The sequence below is a fragment of the Mytilus edulis genome, chromosome 4 (assembly GCF_963676685.1).
Source record: "Mytilus edulis chromosome 4, xbMytEdul2.2, whole genome shotgun sequence".
Lineage (NCBI taxonomy): Eukaryota > Metazoa > Mollusca > Bivalvia > Mytilida > Mytilidae > Mytilus > Mytilus edulis.
This window is the reverse complement of record NC_092347.1, coordinates 32,496,221-32,518,319: the sequence shown is the minus strand read 5'-3', so window position 1 is coordinate 32,518,319 and position 22,099 is coordinate 32,496,221. Positions and strand designations below refer to the sequence as shown.

The 22,099-nt window shown below is 31.7% G+C and overlaps 1 protein-coding gene across 2 annotated transcripts; it reads right to left on the bottom strand.

Annotated features, from left to right (window-relative positions):
* Positions 1–3,777: 3,777 nt before the first annotated feature.
* LOC139519479 (hydroxylysine kinase-like) lies at positions 3,778–21,466 on the bottom strand. 2 transcript variants are annotated; one of them, XM_071311589.1, is made up of 6 exons: positions 21,311–21,466; positions 11,353–11,694; positions 9,775–9,891; positions 8,497–8,627; positions 5,652–5,826; positions 3,778–4,354 (listed from the first exon to the last, which is right to left on the bottom strand). In XM_071311589.1, the coding sequence occupies exons 2-6, from the start codon at positions 11,678–11,680 to the stop codon at positions 3,852–3,854; spliced, it is 1,254 nt and encodes a 417-aa protein (XP_071167690.1). In that variant the 5' UTR covers positions 11,681–11,694; positions 21,311–21,466; the 3' UTR covers positions 3,778–3,851. The 2 variants fall into 2 exon arrangements, with proteins under 2 accessions (XP_071167690.1, XP_071167689.1); XM_071311588.1 differs by lacking the exon at positions 21,311–21,466 and adding an exon at positions 14,681–14,834.
* Positions 21,467–22,099: the final 633 nt, after the last annotated feature.

Below are 22,099 nucleotides of genomic sequence, written 5' to 3'. Positions count from 1 at the left end.
ACGGTTGGTTCAAATTTTTTGAAATTCATATATTATTGTCAAATTTACTTTGACAAAATTTTAAGAAAATTAAACGAGCCCAATTAATTTTAGTTAGAGTGTTAGGTACCACCTTAAATAACATAACAAAATTTCAATGGGAATTTTTAATATGGTTTATGAGTTGAGTGGTATTTCCCTTATCTGCTATATTGGAGGATAGTCTAGGATTATATTTTCTAAAGACAAACAAAATGTACTCATGTTTTACAGTAAGTCTGATTATTAATTAAAGATACTTATAAGATTGTGGCTTAAAGAAATAAATATTTTCTAGAAAACCAAGTGGTCAGTATAACATCATGAGCATATAAAATCTGGTTGATCTATGAAAATATTTTTTTGACATTGTTTATAACATGATCAAAACGGGAAATAACTCTATCTCAGACTACACCAAAAACAAAAACTAACAAAATTTATAATTTTCATTCAGCGAACAATATAAATATTCAATTGGATATATGCAAAGATATTTATGTGAACAATTTACATAATTTACATCGGATGAAATGATATACTCAACATATCAATCGTCATCTGTGAAACAGATTTTCAATAACGGCCAGCAAACTCATGATGGTGTCAGTAATATTTTCAATGGGATGACTTCAAAATCGTGAAATTAAAACCCTAAAACGATGTGAGAATAACTGAATTAGTAGATACGCTAAGAGCAACATATAGCTAAAAAGAATATAAAGAGAATAGCCAAATTATCATTAGGTCAACTCTGAGGGAGAAGAATCATCATATTTTCTAAACGATGTCTTTCTTTATCACCCGGAAATATGAAAATTTATATTTTAAATCATGGCATTATCGAATCATGAAGAACTGGGTTAATGATTCCCTCGGGGAGGACTAATATTCCAACAGAAGCGGTATCGATATAGTGGTATAGAACGTTAACAAGAAGTATCGAGAAATAAATTCATCATAGATACCAGGATTTAAATTTAAATTTTTTAACAGACGCACAAGTCGTCTACAAAAGGCGCATCAGTGACGGTCGAATCCAAAAAAGTTAAAAAGGCCAAATAAAGTACGATTTTGAACAGCATAGAAGACCAAAATTCCTTAAAGTGCTAGTGAACACTAAATAAATTTAGTGAATCTAAAGCGATTTTACGGATTCATCTTCACAAGTAAATTATAAAGAATACTAAGATATTTGATGTTCTCTTGTGATCTAATGAGCTTTTTGTATTGAAACTGGTCATTTATAATCAGAGATTAACCTCAGATCTTTGCATAATTAAAATATATTAGTCTAAAGGGGGTTTAGCCCTCCGAAATTATTCAAACTATTCCATTTGATTTAATAAAAATTAAAATCGTATATTAGAATTACAGAACTTCTATAAAAATCAACACACAATGTCGTGGTATTAACTATTTCGTGTATTCTTGGCCATTTAGTATATATATATATATATTATGACTATGGATTTTGCCATCGGATTAAGAACTTTCCGTTTTGAATTGTCCTTGCAGTCCGATATTTTTCTATTTTACTTTGTGTTAAAATATCAACTGCAAAAGCTCTCCTGGTTAACTTTTCGTGCCTTTCCGACTACGAGTCCCACTTTTTAGCTCACTTGGCGTCCGTCGTCCGTCGTCGTCGTCGTTAACTTTTTACATTTTGAACTTCTTCTAGAGAACCACTGAATGGAATGAAACCAAAAAGGGCATGAATGTTTCTTATGAGGTGCTGACCAAGTGTTGTTACTTTGTAGCCGATCCATCATCCAAGATGGCCGCAAGCAGGGGGACTTAGTTTTACATAGGACTCTACGGAAAATAGATACAAATATCTTCTTTTAGTGAACCACTGAATGGAATGAAACCAAACATAACATGAATGTTCCTAATGAGATACTGACCAAGTGTTGTTACTTTGTTGCCGATCCATCATCCAAGATGGCTGCCAGTGGGGGACTTAGTTTAACATACGACCCTATGGGAAATACATACAAGTTTCTTCTTATAGAGAACCACTGAATGGAATGAAACCAAACATAGCATAAATGTTCCTTATGAGATGCTGACCAAGTGTTGATACTTTGTAGCCGATCCATCATCCAAGATGGCCGCCATTGGGGGACTTAGTTTAACATAGGACCCTATGGTAAATACATACACATGTCTTCTTTTAGTGAACCACTGAATGGAATGAAACCAAACATATCATAAATGTTCCTTATCAGATGCTGACCAAGTGTTGTTACTTTGCAGCCGATCCATCATTCAAGATGGCCACCAGTGGGGGACTTAGTTTAACATAGGACCCTATTTGAAATACATACACTTGTCTTCTTTTAGTGAGCCACAAAATGGAATGAAACCAAACATAGCATGAATCTTCCGAATGAGATGCTGACCATTTTTTGTTACTTTGTTGTCATTGCAACATCCAAGATGGCCGCCAGTGGGGGACTTAGTTGAACATAGAACCCTATGGGCAATGCATATAAAAGTCTTCTTCTAAAGAACCACTGAATTGAATGAAATCAAACATAGCATGAATGTTTCTTTCCTAATGAGGTGCTGTCCAAGTGTTGTTACTTTTAGCCAAATTTTTTATTTTTTTTTATATGATTTCAAAAACCCAAGTAGAATCAGGTGAGCGATACAGGTTGAGAGCCTCTAGTTTACTCTTAAGAAGGCTCGCAGGTATAATTCATTTTTTTTAAAATATAGGATTTCCCTTCTTTTTTCTATAAATAAACTTTATCCTATACTTAATAAAAAAATAAAAAAAAATATGGGGTCACCGTTCATTTAAGCTCGCAATCTGCCTTCGAAAGAAGTATGCATTTTTGTTAAGGTACTTTTTTCTGTTGAACTTATAGGAGAAAAAAAGGTAATATCGAAATAAAAAAAGAAAGATATTACAGAAATTTTTAAATTTTACAATAGTTTAGTTAAAGACACCTTAGGTGAAAAAAATAATAAAAGTATAGGTCACCGATGGGTTAAAAAAGATAACTAAATTTTTATGCAAAAAAATGTAATTGTTTCATCAAAGTGAAATAATTTAGAGCTTTTTCAATGATATAAACATTTTTAAAAGTCATCTTGGGCCATAACGAATTGATTTTTTGGTTGCTTTTGTTCCATATCATAAAGTAGCATTTAGTAGTGTAATAAATAAAATTTGTAATTTGTACAATCCCGTTTCCTTATCACGAATGTGACTTACTGTATTAGACTAGACTATCCGGTTTGCGATAACATGAGCAACACGACGGCTGTTACATGTGGAGCAGGATCTGTTTACCCTTCCGGAGCACTTCAAATCACCCCCAGTTTTTTGTTGGGTTCGTATTGCTTAGTACTTTGTTTTGTTTTGTGTACTATTATTTGTCCGTTTGTAATGTTTCTTTTTTAACCATTGCGTTGTCAGTTTATTTTCGATCTATGAGTTTGACTGTCTCTCTGGTATCTGTCGCTTCTCATTTATAAGAACGATTTTGTCGGGTGAAATCACTCAACGAAATCAGCTGCCTGTAACTGACTATCCTAGTTTTACTTTTTTCCGCTGACATTCGTAGTACAAATGTAATCCTTGAAAATGTTGAGCGCATGCTCAATCCATTTGCAACAAAGGTAAGATTGTAGGTCAGATTAATACGGATTCAAGTGAGATTGAATTATTGACTTGGGGCAAATTATGCAACAGCGATGTCCTTGAGTTTAGTTTGATAGCATTGAACCAAAGTAAGTAGTAAAAGATTTATATCATTCTATTTTTATGTTGGAAACAAATAGAAAACACAGGTTCATGCTTGTCTAAATCAACATTCAAGTTAAATGCTTTCATTACCATTTTTAACCATGTATAAATGATTCAAGCCGTATTCTTTAAGAATTGTCTTCCATCGTTCATGCAGTTCAGCTTTTGATGTGTTCCAGTATTTCAAAAGAAGAGGTTTATACCTTTCGATGAAAGATAATATGTATTTGTTACCAGGGTCCATTGTGAGAGTATACTCTGACACAACTACAACATGTGATATTCTACAACAGATTAATGTCCTCAGAATATCGATTTCTGAAGCTGTAAGTTTTCTTTCTGTAAGATATCCTGCTATAATGTGCCCTCCTGAATCTAGTGGGTCCATACATTTACACTCCGTAGACATGTGTGCTATCAAAATTGCTAAGTCAGTTATTGTGTAACTGTTATGCATGTCCAAGAAGTCAATTATACCAATAACATCGCAATGTCGTGTTTCCTGTGGAACGCTGGATTGATCATAACCCTCCTTGAGCAGAATATTACTTTCATTAAGGTCACCGTGAATAAGTACTGAAAAACGACAAAATATATTTTAATTCAATGCAAAAAGTCAGTCCTTTGAGTTTTATTTATTCGTTCTTTCATTAATGTAACCGATAATGTCCGTTTGTTTTGCTCACACACTGCTATCAGTATAATGGACTTTTATGCGATTGACATACAAGTGAGAGTTTAGCTACCTTTAAAAGCCAGGTTTAATCCATAATTGTTTTACATATAGAAAAGCCTGTGCCCTATGTCAAGATTATAACAGTTCTCTATTCTTTAAATGTGTTTGAACTTTTGATATTATCTTTTTTACGATAATTTCCGTTTCGAATTTTCCTTGGAGATCAGTATTTTTTGTTATTTTTCTTTTTTCTAAATCTATAGACTTCTACATGATCAGACAATTTCGACGTCAGGTGCCAAAGATGGTTAACTGACACATTTGAATAGTTAAAACAGGAACTCCTTGTTAATTTTTGGTTTCCGCATAACTTTGTGAGCACGTTTTTATAGTAATTAAACGCGATTATTTCGTGCAGACCTGTTTTTATAAATGTAAGATAAAAACCCATTTCGTTGTATTCTATAATGGTCATAAATAAACTGTTCACAAAACTTGAATATAAAAAATACTTTTTTTCTGTCTCAGATATAGATGTATTTGGCAAAACCTTTCAAAATGTTGAATCATCAATGTTGCTCAACTTCAAATTGTATTAAGCTTTTTTTATCGTGTTTGATTCAACTACATTTTTTTGTAGATGAAACGAGGGTCAAAATGGTAAGTCTGGTATTTATAATGAGTTCATCTAATATTTAGAGCTTTTGTAGGAAAAATGATATTTTACTGAAGTATATATGATATACGCCAAATAATTAGAAATACTACAGTTGGTTAAGTATATTGTAACGTTTAGAGATAACAATGAAAACATTGGAATGCTATGCAATGGGCGTTAAGAAGATAAATTGATTTAAATATTTTTAAAGATAACTGATTCTGGTCTAGTTCTTTGATTTTCGATTGTTTTTTTTTTATCAGAATGGAGAAGTAATAAAGTCTAGGGACGTTACAATGCAGTAAAAGGGTTCTTTTCCTTTTTTGGGTACATTAATATCATAATCGTAAATGTTACGTGTCAATGTATGAAAGAAAAAACTCTGATGGAGATAATAAATGTTGTTTTTGAATTTTTGCCAGATATTCGGAATCCTCTGTTTTTATCTATGTTGTGCCTTAAAAAACCTGGTAACCACTACTATCTTTCCATAATTTCATATTTTGAAACAGAGTAGCGAATACTTAAAATCATTTTACCTTTCCTTAATTGACACAACACTGGTTTCACTTCTTCAATAAATTCTTTTATGATAACATTTACAAGTTGTGCATCTTTCTTGCTTTTCATAGCAAACACGAAATCTAAAATTCGGGGACATTCTGCTAAATTCCATCGGAAATTCCTTTCTGTTAGAAAAGCATCATCAAAATCCTGAAAAATAAATAATTAAATTTACTTAAATAGCTTTAAATATGTTCATACATTATTTTTCTGTTATATGTCCATCCATTTCCCATTCTTTCCTGAAGTGCACTTTTCAGTTTAATGAAGCATAAAAATAGATGCCATCTTCTTAACAAAGTAATATATATCAAATGAGGAGTTTTGTTTTTGTTAAATCACATTGACGAAATCATCAACAGCAATTGTAAAAGCAAAATTGTTAAGCAACAGAAGACCTACAAATAAGCCATCATGGTAAAATAATCAGTTTAACTCGTAAAAAAATTATTTCTCTTGACAATGTTTTACAATTTTTACAAAAACATAATAGATAGAAACAGAAATAACAAAAATGTTAAGCAAAGAAGATTTACAAGTAAACATCATGACCTAAATTGTAAATTGACATCATAATTACAGGAGCTATTGTCTTTGAACGATGTTTTTTTTCCATTTTATTTTGCAGAAACCATAAAAGATAGCGAAATTGTAAATGTGGATGATGTCCATAAATAAGATTTACCAACAAATCAGCATACCCCAAATTGTCAACCGACTCATACATTAAGTTTATGTTTAAAGCTGTGTTTTACTATGATATATTTCTGCTTTCTTTCTGGTAACACATCGTACATGTAGTTATATTTAGTATCGTACTTGTAGTTATATTTAGTATCGTACATGTAGTTATATTTAGTATCGTACATGTAGTTATATTTTGTTTCTTCTTACTACATTTGTATAAACTTCAAGATTTACCTGTATTTTTTTTAAATCGTTTTTTTTTCTAAGTGAATATTTTCGAAGGGTTGAATATTTTGCAGTGGTGACTTGCCATGGCATTGTTTGAACTTAAAATTGAGAATGGAAATGGGGAATGTGCCAAAGAGACAACAACCTGACCATAGAAAAAAAACAACAGCAGAAGGTCACCAACAGGTCTTCAATGTAGCGAGAAATTCCCGTTCCCGGAGGCGTCCTTCAGCTGGCCCCTAAACAAATATATACTAGTTCAGTGATAATGAACGCCATACTAATTTCCAAATTGTACACAAGAAACTAAAATTAAAATAATACAAGACTAACAAAGGCCAGAGGCTCCTGACTTGGGACAGGCGCAAAAATGCGGTGGGGTTAAACATGTTTGTGAGATCTCAACCCTCCCCCTATACCTCTAGCCAATGTAGAAAAGTAAACGCATAACAATACGCACATTAAAATTCAGTCCAAGAGAAGTCCGAGTCTGATGTCAGAAGATGTAACCAAAGAAAATAAACAAAATGACAATAATACATAAATAACAACAGACTACTAGCAGTTAACTGACATGCCAGCTCCAGACTTCAATTAAACTGACTGAAAGATTATGATTTCATCATATGAACATCAGGCACATCCTTCCCGTTAGGGGTTTAGTATCATATCATCATAACATATATGAAAGAATATAACCCGTGTCATGCCAACAACTGGGTTTTGAATAAATGTGTTTAGTTCCGATGCAAAGACCCTATAAGTGAATCAATATTAACGCCAAAATATGCAATCTTTAATGACCTGACAACAGTATCGTAACTATATCCCTTCTTAATAAGTCTATTCAAAGGTTTTGTTAGTTTTTGAGGTGAATACTGACACCTTTGTGCTTTATAAAGAATATTTCCATAAAAAATTGGATGTGAAATACCTGAACGTATAAGAAGTCTGCATGTTGAGCTATATTTACGAATGATGTCCTTATACCAATGATAAAATTTAGTAAATGTTTTGACTAGTTTGTGATATCGAAAACCCTGGTGTAATAATTTTTCAGTAATACATAAACTTCTCTCGTTAAAATCTAAAACATTGTTACATACACGAGCGAATCGTACAAGTTGAGATATATAAACACCGTAAGATGGTGACAAGGGAACGTCACCATCTAAAAATGGATAATTAACGATAGGAAATGAAAAATCATCTCTTTTATCATAAATTTTAGTATTCAGCTTTCTGTTAGTGATATAGATATCAAGATCATGTTTGTTTGCTTTTTGGCCTTGAATGTGTGTCCCTAATATTTTATTAACTGTGCATTTGCAGACAGATATCGCAGATCAAATTTATTCGTTTATAGTGTATTAATGTACGTTTTTTGATTGAGTTAAGCCTGCTAATTGATATTTTACCGTGCGTTTTTCTATGTTGTTATGTTATGCTATTGTTTCGGAAATAGGGAGAAGGTTTTGATCCATTAACATGATTAAAACGTTTAATCCCGCTGCAAAGGTTTGCACCTGTCCTAAGTCAGGAATCTCATGTACAGTAGTTTATGTAATTTATACGTGTTTCTCGTTTCTCGCTTTTTTCTAATTTTATATAGATTAGACCGTTGGTTTTCCCGTTTGAATGGTTTTACACTAGTAATTTTGGGGCCCTTTATAGCTTGTTGTTCGAGTGAGCCAAGGCTCCGTGTTGAAGGCCGTACATTGACTTATAATGGTTTACTTTTTTTTAAATTGTTATTTGGATGGAGAGTTGTCTCATTGGCACTCACACCACATCTTCCTTTATCTATGTAGTTATATTTAGTATCGTATTTGTAGTTATATTTAGTATCGGACATGTAGTTATATTTAGTATCGTACATGTAGTTATATTTAGTATCATTCATACCTCTAGAGCAACTTGTAATCTACCAACAAACTTCCCTATGTTGAATAATGTTGCTGGAACATAGGGCTTAGAAATAGCTATATCTCCTTCCATGTACTTCAACATATAGAAAATGTATGGGCCGTCAACTTCTATAAAACAATGTGGTTGTGAGAAATAAAAATATTTGTTGATCCTTTTTGTAAGTCAATTCATAATGTATATATTTGGTTTTGAAAACATGGGGTTTTGCTTTTCGGATGAAGGTAGATCCGGAAAAGCGCATCGGATGCACCATCATTATTTAGTGTTCTATACGTTTTAACGCGATACTAATACAAGAAAACGGATGTTTGAATAAAAATAATAAACGGGTCTTGTAGTAGTTCTTTGTTCTTTAAGGGGACGTTTGAGCGCTCACAAACATGTTTAACATTGCAAAAAAGGGTGTGTAGATATCACATATTTCATATGTATTAACGTTCGGCCTTCAACAATAAGCAAAGCCCATATCATATAGTCAACTGTAAAAGGCCCCGAAATGACAATGTCAAACAATTCAGACGAGAAAACAAACGGCCTAATTTATGTACAAAAAAATTAACGAAAAACAAGTACATAACACATAAACAAACGACAACCACTGAATTGCAGGCTCCTGACTTGGGACAGACACACACGTTCAGAATGTGTTAGCGGGAAACGGACCCTCCCCTAACCTGGGACAGTGGTATAACATTACAACATCAGAACGAACTATAAAAATCAGTTGATAAAGGCTTAACTCAGTGGATGGATAAAAATACAAATACTGTCAACATTTGAAGTAAAACAAGAGTAAACCATTTGATTGACTGGTTCGATTTACACAAACTCAATCTTATAAGGTAAAAACGATTATAAACATATTTTCAAATATTTTTGTAAACAATATAATATCAAACAGACATAGAAAAATTAAATTGCACGAGTTCGCTTTTTATTTACATTTTTATGTATGTTGATGTCGGGATATATGACCGTCGGTAGTCTTCGGAGGTCTCCTCGATAATTAATAAGATGACATCTCGACCTAAGTAAATACACACGAAATGGTGATACATGTTCATGAAATTTGAAAATTAATTGTTTTAGGTTCTTTATAGATAAGTTTTATGTTTTAGTATGCTTTAAATCAAATATGAGAATTTAAGTCAAATCAATGAACAAGACAGTTATTGCTCCTTTTAAATAAAATAAAACATTGTGTTACAATTTTTTATTACTTACTGTCTTTTATAAGATTATATCTAAGGTTACCTTTAGAATCCTTAGTTACTCCTTGTAGTGACCACATTTTTCCTTCAACATTCTGTACAAATTCCTGCCCAGGGAATTTCTTCATCCGCAGATGTTTTAAGACTGCATGCTGTGCTTCTGTAATAATGAGAATTATTATACATCATATTTCGTATTGTTCAACTTTTATATCGTGTTTATTTGTCCCATGCAAAATATAATGACGTGGGGGTGGGGTGGGGGTGGGGGGTTTATGACCTTTATTTCCCATCAAGGTCTTGCACTGTCGGTGAATTGTGTTGTTCTATTTTCTGTTTTTTTTTTTTTTTTTTTTGTTAAGGACGTCTTGTTCATCTACAATGATCGAGGCTATTATCAACACTGAGATTGTGGTAGGAAAACAAAATACGAATAACTATAATGATCATACAGATATATGGGAATAAATAATTTGATAAACTAAAAAACGATTACAAAATTAATATGAAATCCTCTTATTTAGGAATGATAATTCCCGAAAAGATACATTAACGAGTGTACAAAACGCTCATATTTATTTAAATATACAGACATGAATCGTTTTTCATTTGTCATTTCGGTGTCTTTATAGCTGACTATGCGGTATGGGTTTTGCTCATCGTTGAAGGCCAGTTAGTGTCTGTGTCGTGTTAGTCTCTTGTGGAGAGTTGTCTCATTAGCAATCATACCAAATCTTTTTAATATGTGTACTGAAAAGTAAAAGATTTATCAATTACCATTTAAAAATGTACAGTCCAATTAAAATAATTGACTTGCATCATATCTTGACTTACATCCAGGAATTGATGTTTGAAGGTGGTTGGTACAAAATTAAGACTATGTCAGCTTCCAAATTGTGAACTTTCCCTTTTTATGTAACAACATTCAAGCAGCATCTCGTATGGAATATTTAGCTCACAGTTGAAACTTTATGCCAGACCTTGCATTTCCTTTAATGACTTCTTGACAGATGGTTGTTTCTTAAAAGTGAGCTATTCAAACAAATGGTTTGAATGCAAGTGGTATAATTGAAGTCATCCTTTCCTTAAAGACACCATTACGATTTTTTTTCCGTTGTAGAATTTTTGTTTCAATTGTGACGACGGGTAAGTCACAATTGTCGTAACCACAACCCCTCCTCTTTTCCTCACTTAATAAGACTTAAACGCGTTTTTTACTTAATACTAGCAACACGATGGGTGCCACATGTGGAACAGGATCTGTATACACTTCAGGAGCACCTGTGATCATCTTCAATTTTGGTGTAGTTCGTGTTGCACAGTTTTCAGTTTTCTTTGCTGTGTAGTGTAAATTGTTATTTGTCTTTTTGTTGTTTTTTTCTTTTTTTTACCATGGCATTGTAAGTTGTTCTTATTAGTTCGAATATCTTGTTGGTACCTTTTGCCTCATTTGGCAAAAAAATACTGAATATCTGCAATTAGTCATACATTATATCTTTTTAATGTATGGATCTTCTTCTTTTTCTAGTACTTAAATGTTATATATTGTACAGTGTAGACCAGCAAGATGATAAAATATTAATGTACACACCTTAAATGTAAATGTTAATATTTTTATTACCTATCAAACCTGGTATCTTGGAATCTTCCAAGTTCAGAACCTTCAGAACATAGCCTGTTTTGTTGAAATCTTTAATATAGGCATTTTTTATAACAGGGTCTACGGTGATGTGATAGTTCCTGTCATCGAAACTATTTAATTCCTCAAATTTCAAAACATTCATACCATAAAACTTCAACGCAAAATCACTGATAAAATTGTTTGGAATTAATGGCTTATTTTGTTGGTTTGGTTTAAACAGTGATTTGGATTTATCAGCGTCTAATTCATTAAGTTGGTCTTCAATGCTACTTTTGTTTTGACTTTGGCTTGGTGCTCCGTCCAACATTTTTGACTGAGAGTCTGCAAATCAATTGTAAGTATATGGCAATGAATTCTAAATAAATTCACAATACAAAAGGAAAATAGATGTGGAATATTTCTGTGTATGTAAAAATGAATTATATAAAAATAGTAGAACTGTGAGATTTTGCTAACTTAAATGATACACCCACATTTAGTTTTAGTTATCAGAAAATTGAAGAGATATAAATTTAAAAACCCATTACTCGGAAAAGGATGTTCACGTAGAACTAGATAAAAAAAAATCAGGAAGCTAATGTTTGTAGTTTTTATGAAAAGCGTGTCAAAAATTTCATAAATGGATTGTATGAATTGGAATAATATTTAAGTATTTGATTAACGGGAAGTAAATCAGTAATGAATCTGAACCTACATCACATGGTATTGTATAATGCTATGAAGCCCGATGACAACTTTCAGAACTGTTCTATTCGTATTTTCTTGGAAAAAATAGGATGAAAAAATTCATACGAGTCAATAATATTTAGAAAATTCAAGTATCCGGTAAAGATGGGATTCACTAGATTTAAAAAAAAAAATACATTTTGCTATTTGCCAGTGTTTCAAGATTTTGCTCGTAACATATAAACAAAGTTAAGGTGCAAGTGCGGATAACTTATTCTAACCGTAGCTGTAGTCAGGAAAACCTGTCCAATTTTTGGGTTCTTTGATGCTCTTTATCTTCGTACTTTACAAGGCGATTTTACTTTTTTATTTGAGCGTCATTTATCATAAATGATGAGTCTGTTGTAGATAAAACACGGGACTGACGTGTAAAATTTTAAGCCGGGTTTCTTTTATGAATTTATCTTATTAGATATGTTTTTGTGTTTGTTTTTGTGTTTGTTTTTATTATTTCTAACTTCGGTGTTCACATTAAAAAAGGCTTTACATTTTTTGATAATTTCTTAGAAATGAACAATACTTTGTTTTTATTAGATCCTGCATGTTATTGTAAAAAAATGTGTTTTTATTTATTTCATCAAAACACATGTTCGTCCCGATAATAATAAACAATCTCACACAAATGTTGGATGGTCGTAAGATAGGAAAAATAGAAAAAGATTGAAAGAAACTAAATGTATTTTTGAAGCACAACAAAAGTTAACGAAAACATTTGAAACGTGTCAGTCCATTCATCCCTATAAAGTACGTTTGCTTTTCTCAATACACTATTATATCGTGTGTGAATTCAGCCTTTATATCACCTCTGCAAGACGCTTAGTAATACATGCAATCATACATTTTTTTCTTATCATTGCTGAAAGTTCACATTATAATCATGTGGATAGATAAATGCGAAACGTGTAGACACATAAAATGTATAATCTGATATATAAGTAACCTGTGAAAATGTTCTACAAAATACCAATTGCTTTTGAGCATTTCCATATGCTCAAGTCAATGGGTGTTTCGGATAAGCGAGATTTCTGAAATAAGAATGTTGGAAGGCAGCATTTATTAAAATGAACTGAATGCAATAATGTATTTAGACATATTTCTTTTTTTTAGAATTACAATAGTTATTTAATCATCTTGGTTTGGACAAGAAGAATAAATAATTGAGTTATCATCGTGTAACATAAGGAGAGAAACTAAATTATGTTATTCGAATTTGGATAGAATACATAATACACATTACCAAGGAATAATTACTGTTCTTATCCAAATTCGCATAAGAAGAATACATGACCTACCGCACAGAGTTAAGTATGCAATGGGACGATCCTTATCCAGATTAGGATAAGAAGAACACATGAACTACCACAGAGTTAAGTATGCAATGTGACTAGTACTAGTATATCTATATTCAATATAAAGTCGTCTTGATCGTTATCCGAATTCGGATAAGAAAAAATACAAATTGTACATAGGAGAAGTTTTTATGATTTTCTTTTCCGATTTAAAGGTACCAAAAAAAAATGTGTATATCAAGCAGCCTTATTATGAAAGACTTAGAGTATACATTGATTTTCTTATCCTAATTCGTAAATAATGTGCTTGATGATTTATTGTTGTTCAAGTTGTTTTACGTCCAGTGGGAAATATTTCATGTACATGCAAATTTGAAAGCAAATTATTAACGGCCCATTGTGTTCTACAAGTATTTCATTTGTCATTGGTAAAGGCGAGTATGTTAGACTGCAGTAGAAAAAATACCCTCTATAAACATGCCATCAAAAGGAACAAAAAGGACCTCTACACTGATTGTTGCGTTTTTTAATAAAAGTTTTGGCAGTGCTATTATTCTCATTATACATCAGAATTTATTGTTACACCAAATCGATGCGACTAGTTCGTATATGGTTAGCCACGTATGATTCTTTAGCCATGAATCTGCTTCATTTGGAAGTTAGTGTTTTGCCAGTAAACAAATTAGATATTTTTGAAAGTTTTAATATGTTACCAAATAGATAATTAAAGCCGTAACGTAAAGTAAGAGATGCAGATCCAGGATTTGAAAAGGAGGGGGTTGTCGTTTCCCCTACCTAGAAAAAGTTTGGAGTTGAATAGGTAAAAAATGTAGATGATGCAACAGTATATGAAGTATCTTAATAAGGTGGAGGTGATGCCCCTCCCTGAAATCCCCCTCGAAGTGAAAAGAGTTCTTAAAGTAGATATGAGCACACTTTTTTTTTATTGAGTTTTGAATTTGCTTGTCTTTCTGCGTGTTTTCAAACATCACGATTCGACCGAATCTAGTATTGTTAAGATGATCAGTACATTCTTTATTTCTATGATTATATGTAAAAGCTGAAAAAAAAATCTGTAAAAAATGAAAATATTTGTGACCAAATCAAAACCTGAAAAATTTGTTTATAAAAGATAATTCTGTAACCTGACTGTCAACTCGTTGTTATATACATTTAGCATCTGATTACTTAATGACGTTGTATGTTGCTATTTAAATCTTGTTTACATATTTTATTTACGCTTTACTTGTGTATAAAATTATACATGTTATATATATAAACATATTCTTTACCTTTTGTAAACGAAAACACAATATGTTTAATTAATTTCCAAGTTAGACAAGAACAAGACTCGATCACAAACTTTTTCCTGATTCATATACACATGTACAGATAAAGTACTCTGACGTAACTTTCCTTGTATTTTGGTGACCTAAGGTTGAATGACTTCTTATATTTTTGTTTTCGTAACAGCCTCATCTGTTTAGTATTAATGACAATCATTACGCTCTTGATTACGCTGCACCTTTAGTTACATCCCAGCTCCTTTGTTCTAACAGGGGTGATCTGAGCCGGATCACCCCAACCAGATCACCCCAGTTTAAGTTTCTTTGTTATGCATGCTTTCCTTTGTTCTGTAACATTTTGGCGGGAATGTCAAACCAGTATAAAACTTATAATTAAATATACAGAGAAGACTATCTATCAAAATTATCGGAGAAAAAATCCAGTGTATATGCTGGGATTCGAACTCAAGACCTTTAGCATATCAAGCCACGACACATACCACTTCACCAGGACGACTTGATACGAATTATCAGAAATTTAACATACTTAAAGGAAGCAAGATATTTTTATAACTGGGGCGAGTTGGCAGACCTTTACTCAGTGGGGTTTAAACCCTTTTCGTTAAATAAATGAGTTGTCAGACTGATTGTTCCAGTTGATTTTGCACTGTTTAAAAGTTGGGCGAGTCGGTTACAAGAGTGGGGCAATTTTTTCATAAAGTGGCGATATAGTGTTGGCCGATTGGCCAGTGGGGCGAGTTGACATTGTTTGATATCTACTCATCGTGTTAGGGGGTCATAAAGGGTATACATCATATAGTAATATATAAAGTATATTGTAATGGTTGTGTGGCTTTCTAAATTAGATTTTATGAATTGTAAATGGTTTTTCGTCTAATCTAAAACAGCTGGGATGTAAAATAGTTATCCCATTCGGACTTGGTGTGTCAGTGTAAGATCACCCTCTGGCCTCCGGCCATCGGGATGATCTTACACTGACACACCGCGTCCTTATGGGATAACTATTAATGAAAAGCGGGAAAGAGTATAACAGGCATGTACTAAAAGGTGGAGTGGAATGGAGTGGTGGAGCGGAGTGCTGGAGTGGAGTGCTGGAGTGTTGGAGTGCTGCCTGGAGTGTTGGGAGTGCTGGAGTTTTTGACAAGTCACGGAGTAAAAACATGGATTTAGGAAATTAAATCAAATTATAAGATATTTTACCTATAAATATCATAGAATAAATGTTTCAACAGCATACAAAAAAAAATAAGATTAATGTCAATTGATAGATTTCTATAATTTAGGGGTAAGTTTCAGCAATTTTACCTTAGTTAACAACATTCTGATGAAATTATTTTAAAGACAAGACACTGAAGTTCAAAAACATGATTTAACTAAACAACCATTCCATCTTACTTTCATAGCTGGAATAATAAGAAAATGATTCGGCTGTTGACAATCATTTTCAGATTGACAATGAAATGTTCCAAATGATCTTGTGTTAAAAAGATATGATCACAGAATGTATTTAAGTCCAAGATCTAAAATCTTGAAACAATCTTTCTTCGCAAAACACATATTTTCATTTAAATGTTGACCGTGCAAGAAAAAAGGATCCTCAGTTTGAATTCAAAGATGTTTGAATCCATAATGAAATAAAGCAAGGTTTGTCAGATGAGCATTTGCTTTTACTAGAATCGCTTTGAATGCAACATTAAATGTTCAGGACACTAGATAAAGTCTTCATTTTACAATCAAATGTGTTGAAAATGTTTTTTTTCATTGTATACTTCTATCTGTCTTGTTTTCATAATATGCAGAACATATAATGTGTGGTTTTTACTGATTTAATATCTGTTTATTTTATCAAATTGCTAAAAAAAACATTGCTCATTTATTAAAGCTATTTGCTTTCAGAGGATATAGTAATGACAGTTTTATGGGTTCTCTGGACAGGCGATGGTGGCTAGATCTAATTTTAATTGGAAGAAACACACTATTTTAAATAGTACATTCATTAAATTAACATGCAAGATAAAATCAAAGTGAAAATGTTGATTGACAATTTTATTTTATTATATCATAGTCAATTGATAACAAAAAATATTAATAATTTTAAATTTTAGAACTAACAAACTAGCCCAAAAGTTCCAACGGAACTTATCAACCAGTCACAAAGTTCCATTTGGAGATTTGATAAAAAGTAAAAGCGTAACATATTATCTTTGAAAGTTTTCAAAGGGGAAAAAAGATACTAGCCACAAAAGTCAAACGGAACTTATCAACTAGTCACAAAGTTCCTCTTTGTCAAATAAGTTTATAAAGGAACTAACAAACTAGTCAAAATTACCAACAGAATTTATTAAAGAGTCAGACAGCTACATTCAGAGAGTTGGCTAAAAAAATGGAAGAACATATCAACAATGAATTTTTAAAAAACGGAGCGCAGAGACTAAAAGACCCTAGCCACAAATGCCTAACGGGACCTATCAAATAGCTACAAAGTTCCTCCTTCATCGGCGAATTAGCCCAAATTGGAAATAGCAAACTAGCTTAAAATGTTCAAACGGAACTTATAAACTAGTCACAAAGTTCCTCTTTGTCAAACAAGTCTATAAAAGAACTAACATATTTCCATTGTATTTATTCAATATCTTTTTAAATACAATGAGTTATTAAAGCATGGTCGGCACACGTTCACTTTTCAGTAACACATTTTAATTTTCATTTGATATACACAACTATGATGAACATATTGTCCAACTAGTTGTTTGTTACGGTGGAACTTTCCAACTAGTTGGTTTTATACCAAGTGTAATAAATAGTTATTATGATATGCTGGAATAAATTGACTATCTGATTTGTTCCGGAACGATGTAACTAGTTGTTTTGTTCCGGCCAGAATTTTTCAATTAGCTACATTGTTCCGGGAATTTTCAACTAGCTACTTTTTTCCGGAACTTTTCAACTGCACTCGGAATAAAACAACTAGTTGGAAAGTTCCATCGGAACGAAATAACTAGTTGAAAAGTTCCACCGGAACAAAGTAACTGGCTGTTACACGTACGCGTGCCCTAGAATTAGTTACCATTCTCTAACTGAAATTAAGTTTGCCTCATCCAAATGTTATGAAACTTAAACGCAATGTTTATTTCCACCAATCAATAATCAAGTGTGAATTTGGATGGCGTCACTTTTACCGCTCTATAGAGTTATGCATAAACAGCACAAATCAAACAGCGATTTCTGGTTTAAATTAGTTGTGTTGCATCATTTCAATGCTTCAAATGTCTTAACTCAAGGCTGTGTCTTTTTTGTGTTAGACATGTAGAGAAATTTTGTTAGGTTTGAGCTGACAAAAGTGCTAACAGTTCGAAGTATCACTATATCCGGATGTTGACTTGGAGTTTGATTATAATATACTCGAGAAAAGGAGGGGCACTTCCTATGTAATGAGTGGTAGGGATGAGCCGCTGGAATAGGTCACTATTTCATGCTCCATGATATATGAAAAGGGTGATAAATTCAGATTAAATTTATCACTAGGTTGATGATATCACTTGCTTGATTAAATCATAAGTATCTGAAACTATGATCGTAAATGTATCAGCTATTTGTCAAACCAATTAATCTCTGTGTATTCCAATGTAGTATTTTTACTGATGCTAGTTATAGATGCTATAAATATTGTTTGTTGAAATTTCTTCACAATGTAAGATATATAAAAGGGGCAAATAGAGGAAAGTGTTTAAGAATTTATTGAAAAAAAGCAATGCATTGCAAGCCCCTACCAAAGACAATTTATCTCAATACTAATGTACCAGAGGTCTGTTTTTGTTACTTGATATATGACAAGGTACATTTTTGAACATATGTGACCAGCCACGACATATCCAGGCTTATGGAGGTAGAACGTCATTGTGAGAAAAACGCCGGTAACTATATGTGACTAGCCACTTCCAGGCTTAGGAGGGTACATTGTCTAAAATTTGCTTTTTTTTTATATTTATATAATCTAGAATATTCCGAAACAAAACTCTCTGTCATGTTATTATGACATATTTGTTTTAATAGCAATGAAACGAGTCATTTCGGATACCGGTATGAAAATGAGACTGTTCTATGACGACTTTTATTTATTGAAGGCACGAATTTATAAAATACAAAATTATTGTATTTATTGGCTCTTAGTAATGTTCAATAACGTATTTGAATAAAACTTCAAAGACTTTTTACTACAATACAAACAATTCTTAGCTCTATTTTAGAACATGTAATTTAAACTTGTTGAAATGAAGTTAGTTTAAAATTTGTCTATGTAAGCTTTAATTTTAAATAGCATGTTTCTCTATTTTCATACAAATTCATAATATCTAATAAAATTAATAGATTTAGCTAACAAAGACCTTATATTTCAATAAGGTAACTTTATTTGTTACTGGAAAATTGTTTTAATGTTAATTAGGCTTAAATTAAAAATTGTTTGCTTTCCCCTCTCTGTGATTAAAGTAAGATAACTCTGGTCAATTTTCCTAACATTCAATCATTATGGGAAGATGATATAGTACATATTTGTTTTAATAGCAATGAAACGAGTCATTTCGGATACCGGTATGAAAATGAGACTGTTCTATGACGACTTTTATTTATTGAAGGCACGAATTTATAAAATACAAAATTATTGTATTTATTGGCTCTTAGTAATGTTCAATAACGTATTTGAATAAAACTTCAAAGACTTTTTACTACAATACAAACAATTCTTAGCTCTATTTTAGAACATGTAATTTAAACTTGTTGAAATGAAGTTAGTTTAAAATTTGTCTATGTAAGCTTTAATTTTAAATAGCATGTTTCTCTATTTTCATACAAATTCATAATATCTAATAAAATTAATAGATTTAGCTAACAAAGACCTTATATTTCAATAAGGTAACTTTATTTGTTACTGGAAAATTGTTTTAATGTTAATTAGGCTTAAATTAAAAATTGTTTGCTTTCCCCTCTCTGTGATTAAAGTAAGATAACTCTGGTCAATTTTCCTAACATTCAATCATTATGGGAAGATGATATAGTTCTGTTTTCATTTATAGTCTTTTTCAGAAAAGTTCTAATTGTTTTGGGTAGGTCTCAATTACAATTTTACATTCTAGCATTCGGCATCAGTTAGAAGCTTCTGGAATAAAGTGGTGGCTATGGTGTACTGTTTTGTATTTGTTCGTATGTGTGTTTGTGTTAGGCGTTATTACACTTCTTTCATGTATTTGTCTTAAGGGATCGAGTAAAGCAGATAAGTTACATCAGCTTTCTGCTTCATTCGAGTTCTGGCATAATGGTATACACCATATCGATCTTAGAAACAAATGCCTTTACCAGTAGAAGGCAAATGCAGATGGGTCTTTTTTTATGCATACCAAAACTCAAAACAGTGTATTCTTGACAGCACAATTAATGTTTTTCACCGGCATATTGTTCCTCAAATTTAAAGTAGGAAAAAGGTGGGGTTTTTTTTTATAATTTCCAGGATATGGCTTTAATAGAGAGCAATTTCATGAATACTTGGCAGATGCTTTTTCTGTGACATAGTCACTTGTTTCAGAATATTTCCACTATTTACCTTAATGGTATATTAAGGTATAATAATTACATTAGATGTATGTTTCATTATAATACTTTATTCTGATTGGCTAACTGCACATCACGTGTTATTCCTTAAGCAATTGCATTACTCAATAAAACTTACCATTCATGATAACACGTGATCCCACAATAAAGTGCACAGTTGAATTAAACAAAAATAATATAAAATTCGTGTTTTCATGATCATAGCTAAAAAAATATAAGTAATTACACGTATCGAATGCTTAATTGTTTAAATTCATAGGGTTATAAAAGCGTTGACCGTGCGCACATTATTAGAATGAAGCGCTTCCGCGCTTTAAACAAAATATACTTTGGTCAACGCTCTCAGAGAGTTAGTGATGATGAAGGCAAATTTGACCTTGCTTAATTTGACGTATACAATCGGTCTAAATGCATTCAGATAACAAAAATATATTTATAAGATAACAAAATAATTCTTTATATTGGTATATATTAATTTTAAACATTTCAAAACAAATTAAAGAAATTATAGATATACATAAATGTCTTTGACAAACTTATGAAAAATGCGAGTATCTAGTACATTACAGATGTTGTAATGATTTTAAATTCAATAAAAAAAAACTATATGTATAAGCAAGGATTTGTATAGTAAGACTTACTATACAAATCCTTGGTATAAGATAAATTTATAACCCTGTTCAAGGTAGACAATCAACATACTGACTTTATGAAATTGAACATAGACTCATAGTTCAAAGGAATATAACTCTTGTATACAAATGACACATCAATCGAATTATTTAGCTGCGAATTTGTCCGCTACCTTCGAGGACGATTTTAGATTATCAATATAACCACAAGTTGTTCATCTATAGATACTGACGACTATTGAATGCTAACCACAGTAAAGAATATTTGTTTGAAATTTTTTAACACTTACTCAGAAAAATGCTCGAACTGCTTGATTTTCAAAGCTCATAATTAACGTGTTTACATACTGATATTATATGGTTGTTAAACATTACAAACCTGTAATCGTATAAGACGCTATACACCTCGTGTGCTTGCATTAACTTATCCAAAAATATATTTATTTCATGCCTAAATATTTCGACATGTTGTTTACGTTTTATAAATTTTAGAATTCTAATTGTGTCACAAATTCCGGTTAAGATTTGACTAAATACCAATATCCTGATATCGTCAGGTAAATATACTACTTTAAATTTAGATTCATCATGCATGACTTGTCTCTAAACATAGTATGCGACGCGTAACCGTTTATAAGTAGGTGTTCTCATATATGCATTTGATACGTTGCATTTATTATGAATATATTTCTCACTCCATTTATGAAAGAAAATTTATAAAGCAGAGCATTGTTTTTTTTTTTGTCGCTCAATTTTAGAACATGTAATTTAAACTTGTTGAAATGAAGTAAGGTTTAAAATTTGTCAAAGTAAGCTTTAAGAATTCCTTTTTTTAATTTAGATTTATTATGCATGTCTCTATACTTAGTATGCGACGCGTAACAGTTTATAAGTAGCTGTGTTCTCTTATATGCATTTTATACGGTACATTTGTTATGGATATATTTAAGATTTCATTTATGAAAGGAAAATTATAGAGCAGAAATTTGATTATTTTTTTTTTGTATCAATTTAAAATGTAGATTCAAATATTTTTCACTTCAAACGATAGAGTAAAACATCTTCAAAACTTATATAGATGATGTATAGTTCGGCGTCCGCAAAAAAGAAGCCAAGGAAAGTGTTTATCTCTTCTTCACAAATACGTATTTCATTGAATCTCGATATT

Excerpts from the sequence above, each read along its gene's own strand:
- LOC139519479 (XM_071311589.1), bottom strand. The coding sequence starts at position 11,680 with ATGTTGGACGGAGCACCAAGCCAAAGTCAAAACAAAAGTAGCATTGAA. Across the intron at positions 8,628-9,774 it reads AGTAACTAAGGATTCTAAAG|AAGTTGACGGCCCATACATT; the intron begins GTAACCTTAGAT and ends ATTGTTTTATAG. Across the intron at positions 5,827-8,496 it reads GATTACAAGTTGCTCTAGAG|GATTTTGATGATGCTTTTCT; the intron begins GTATGAATGATA and ends TTTATTTTTCAG.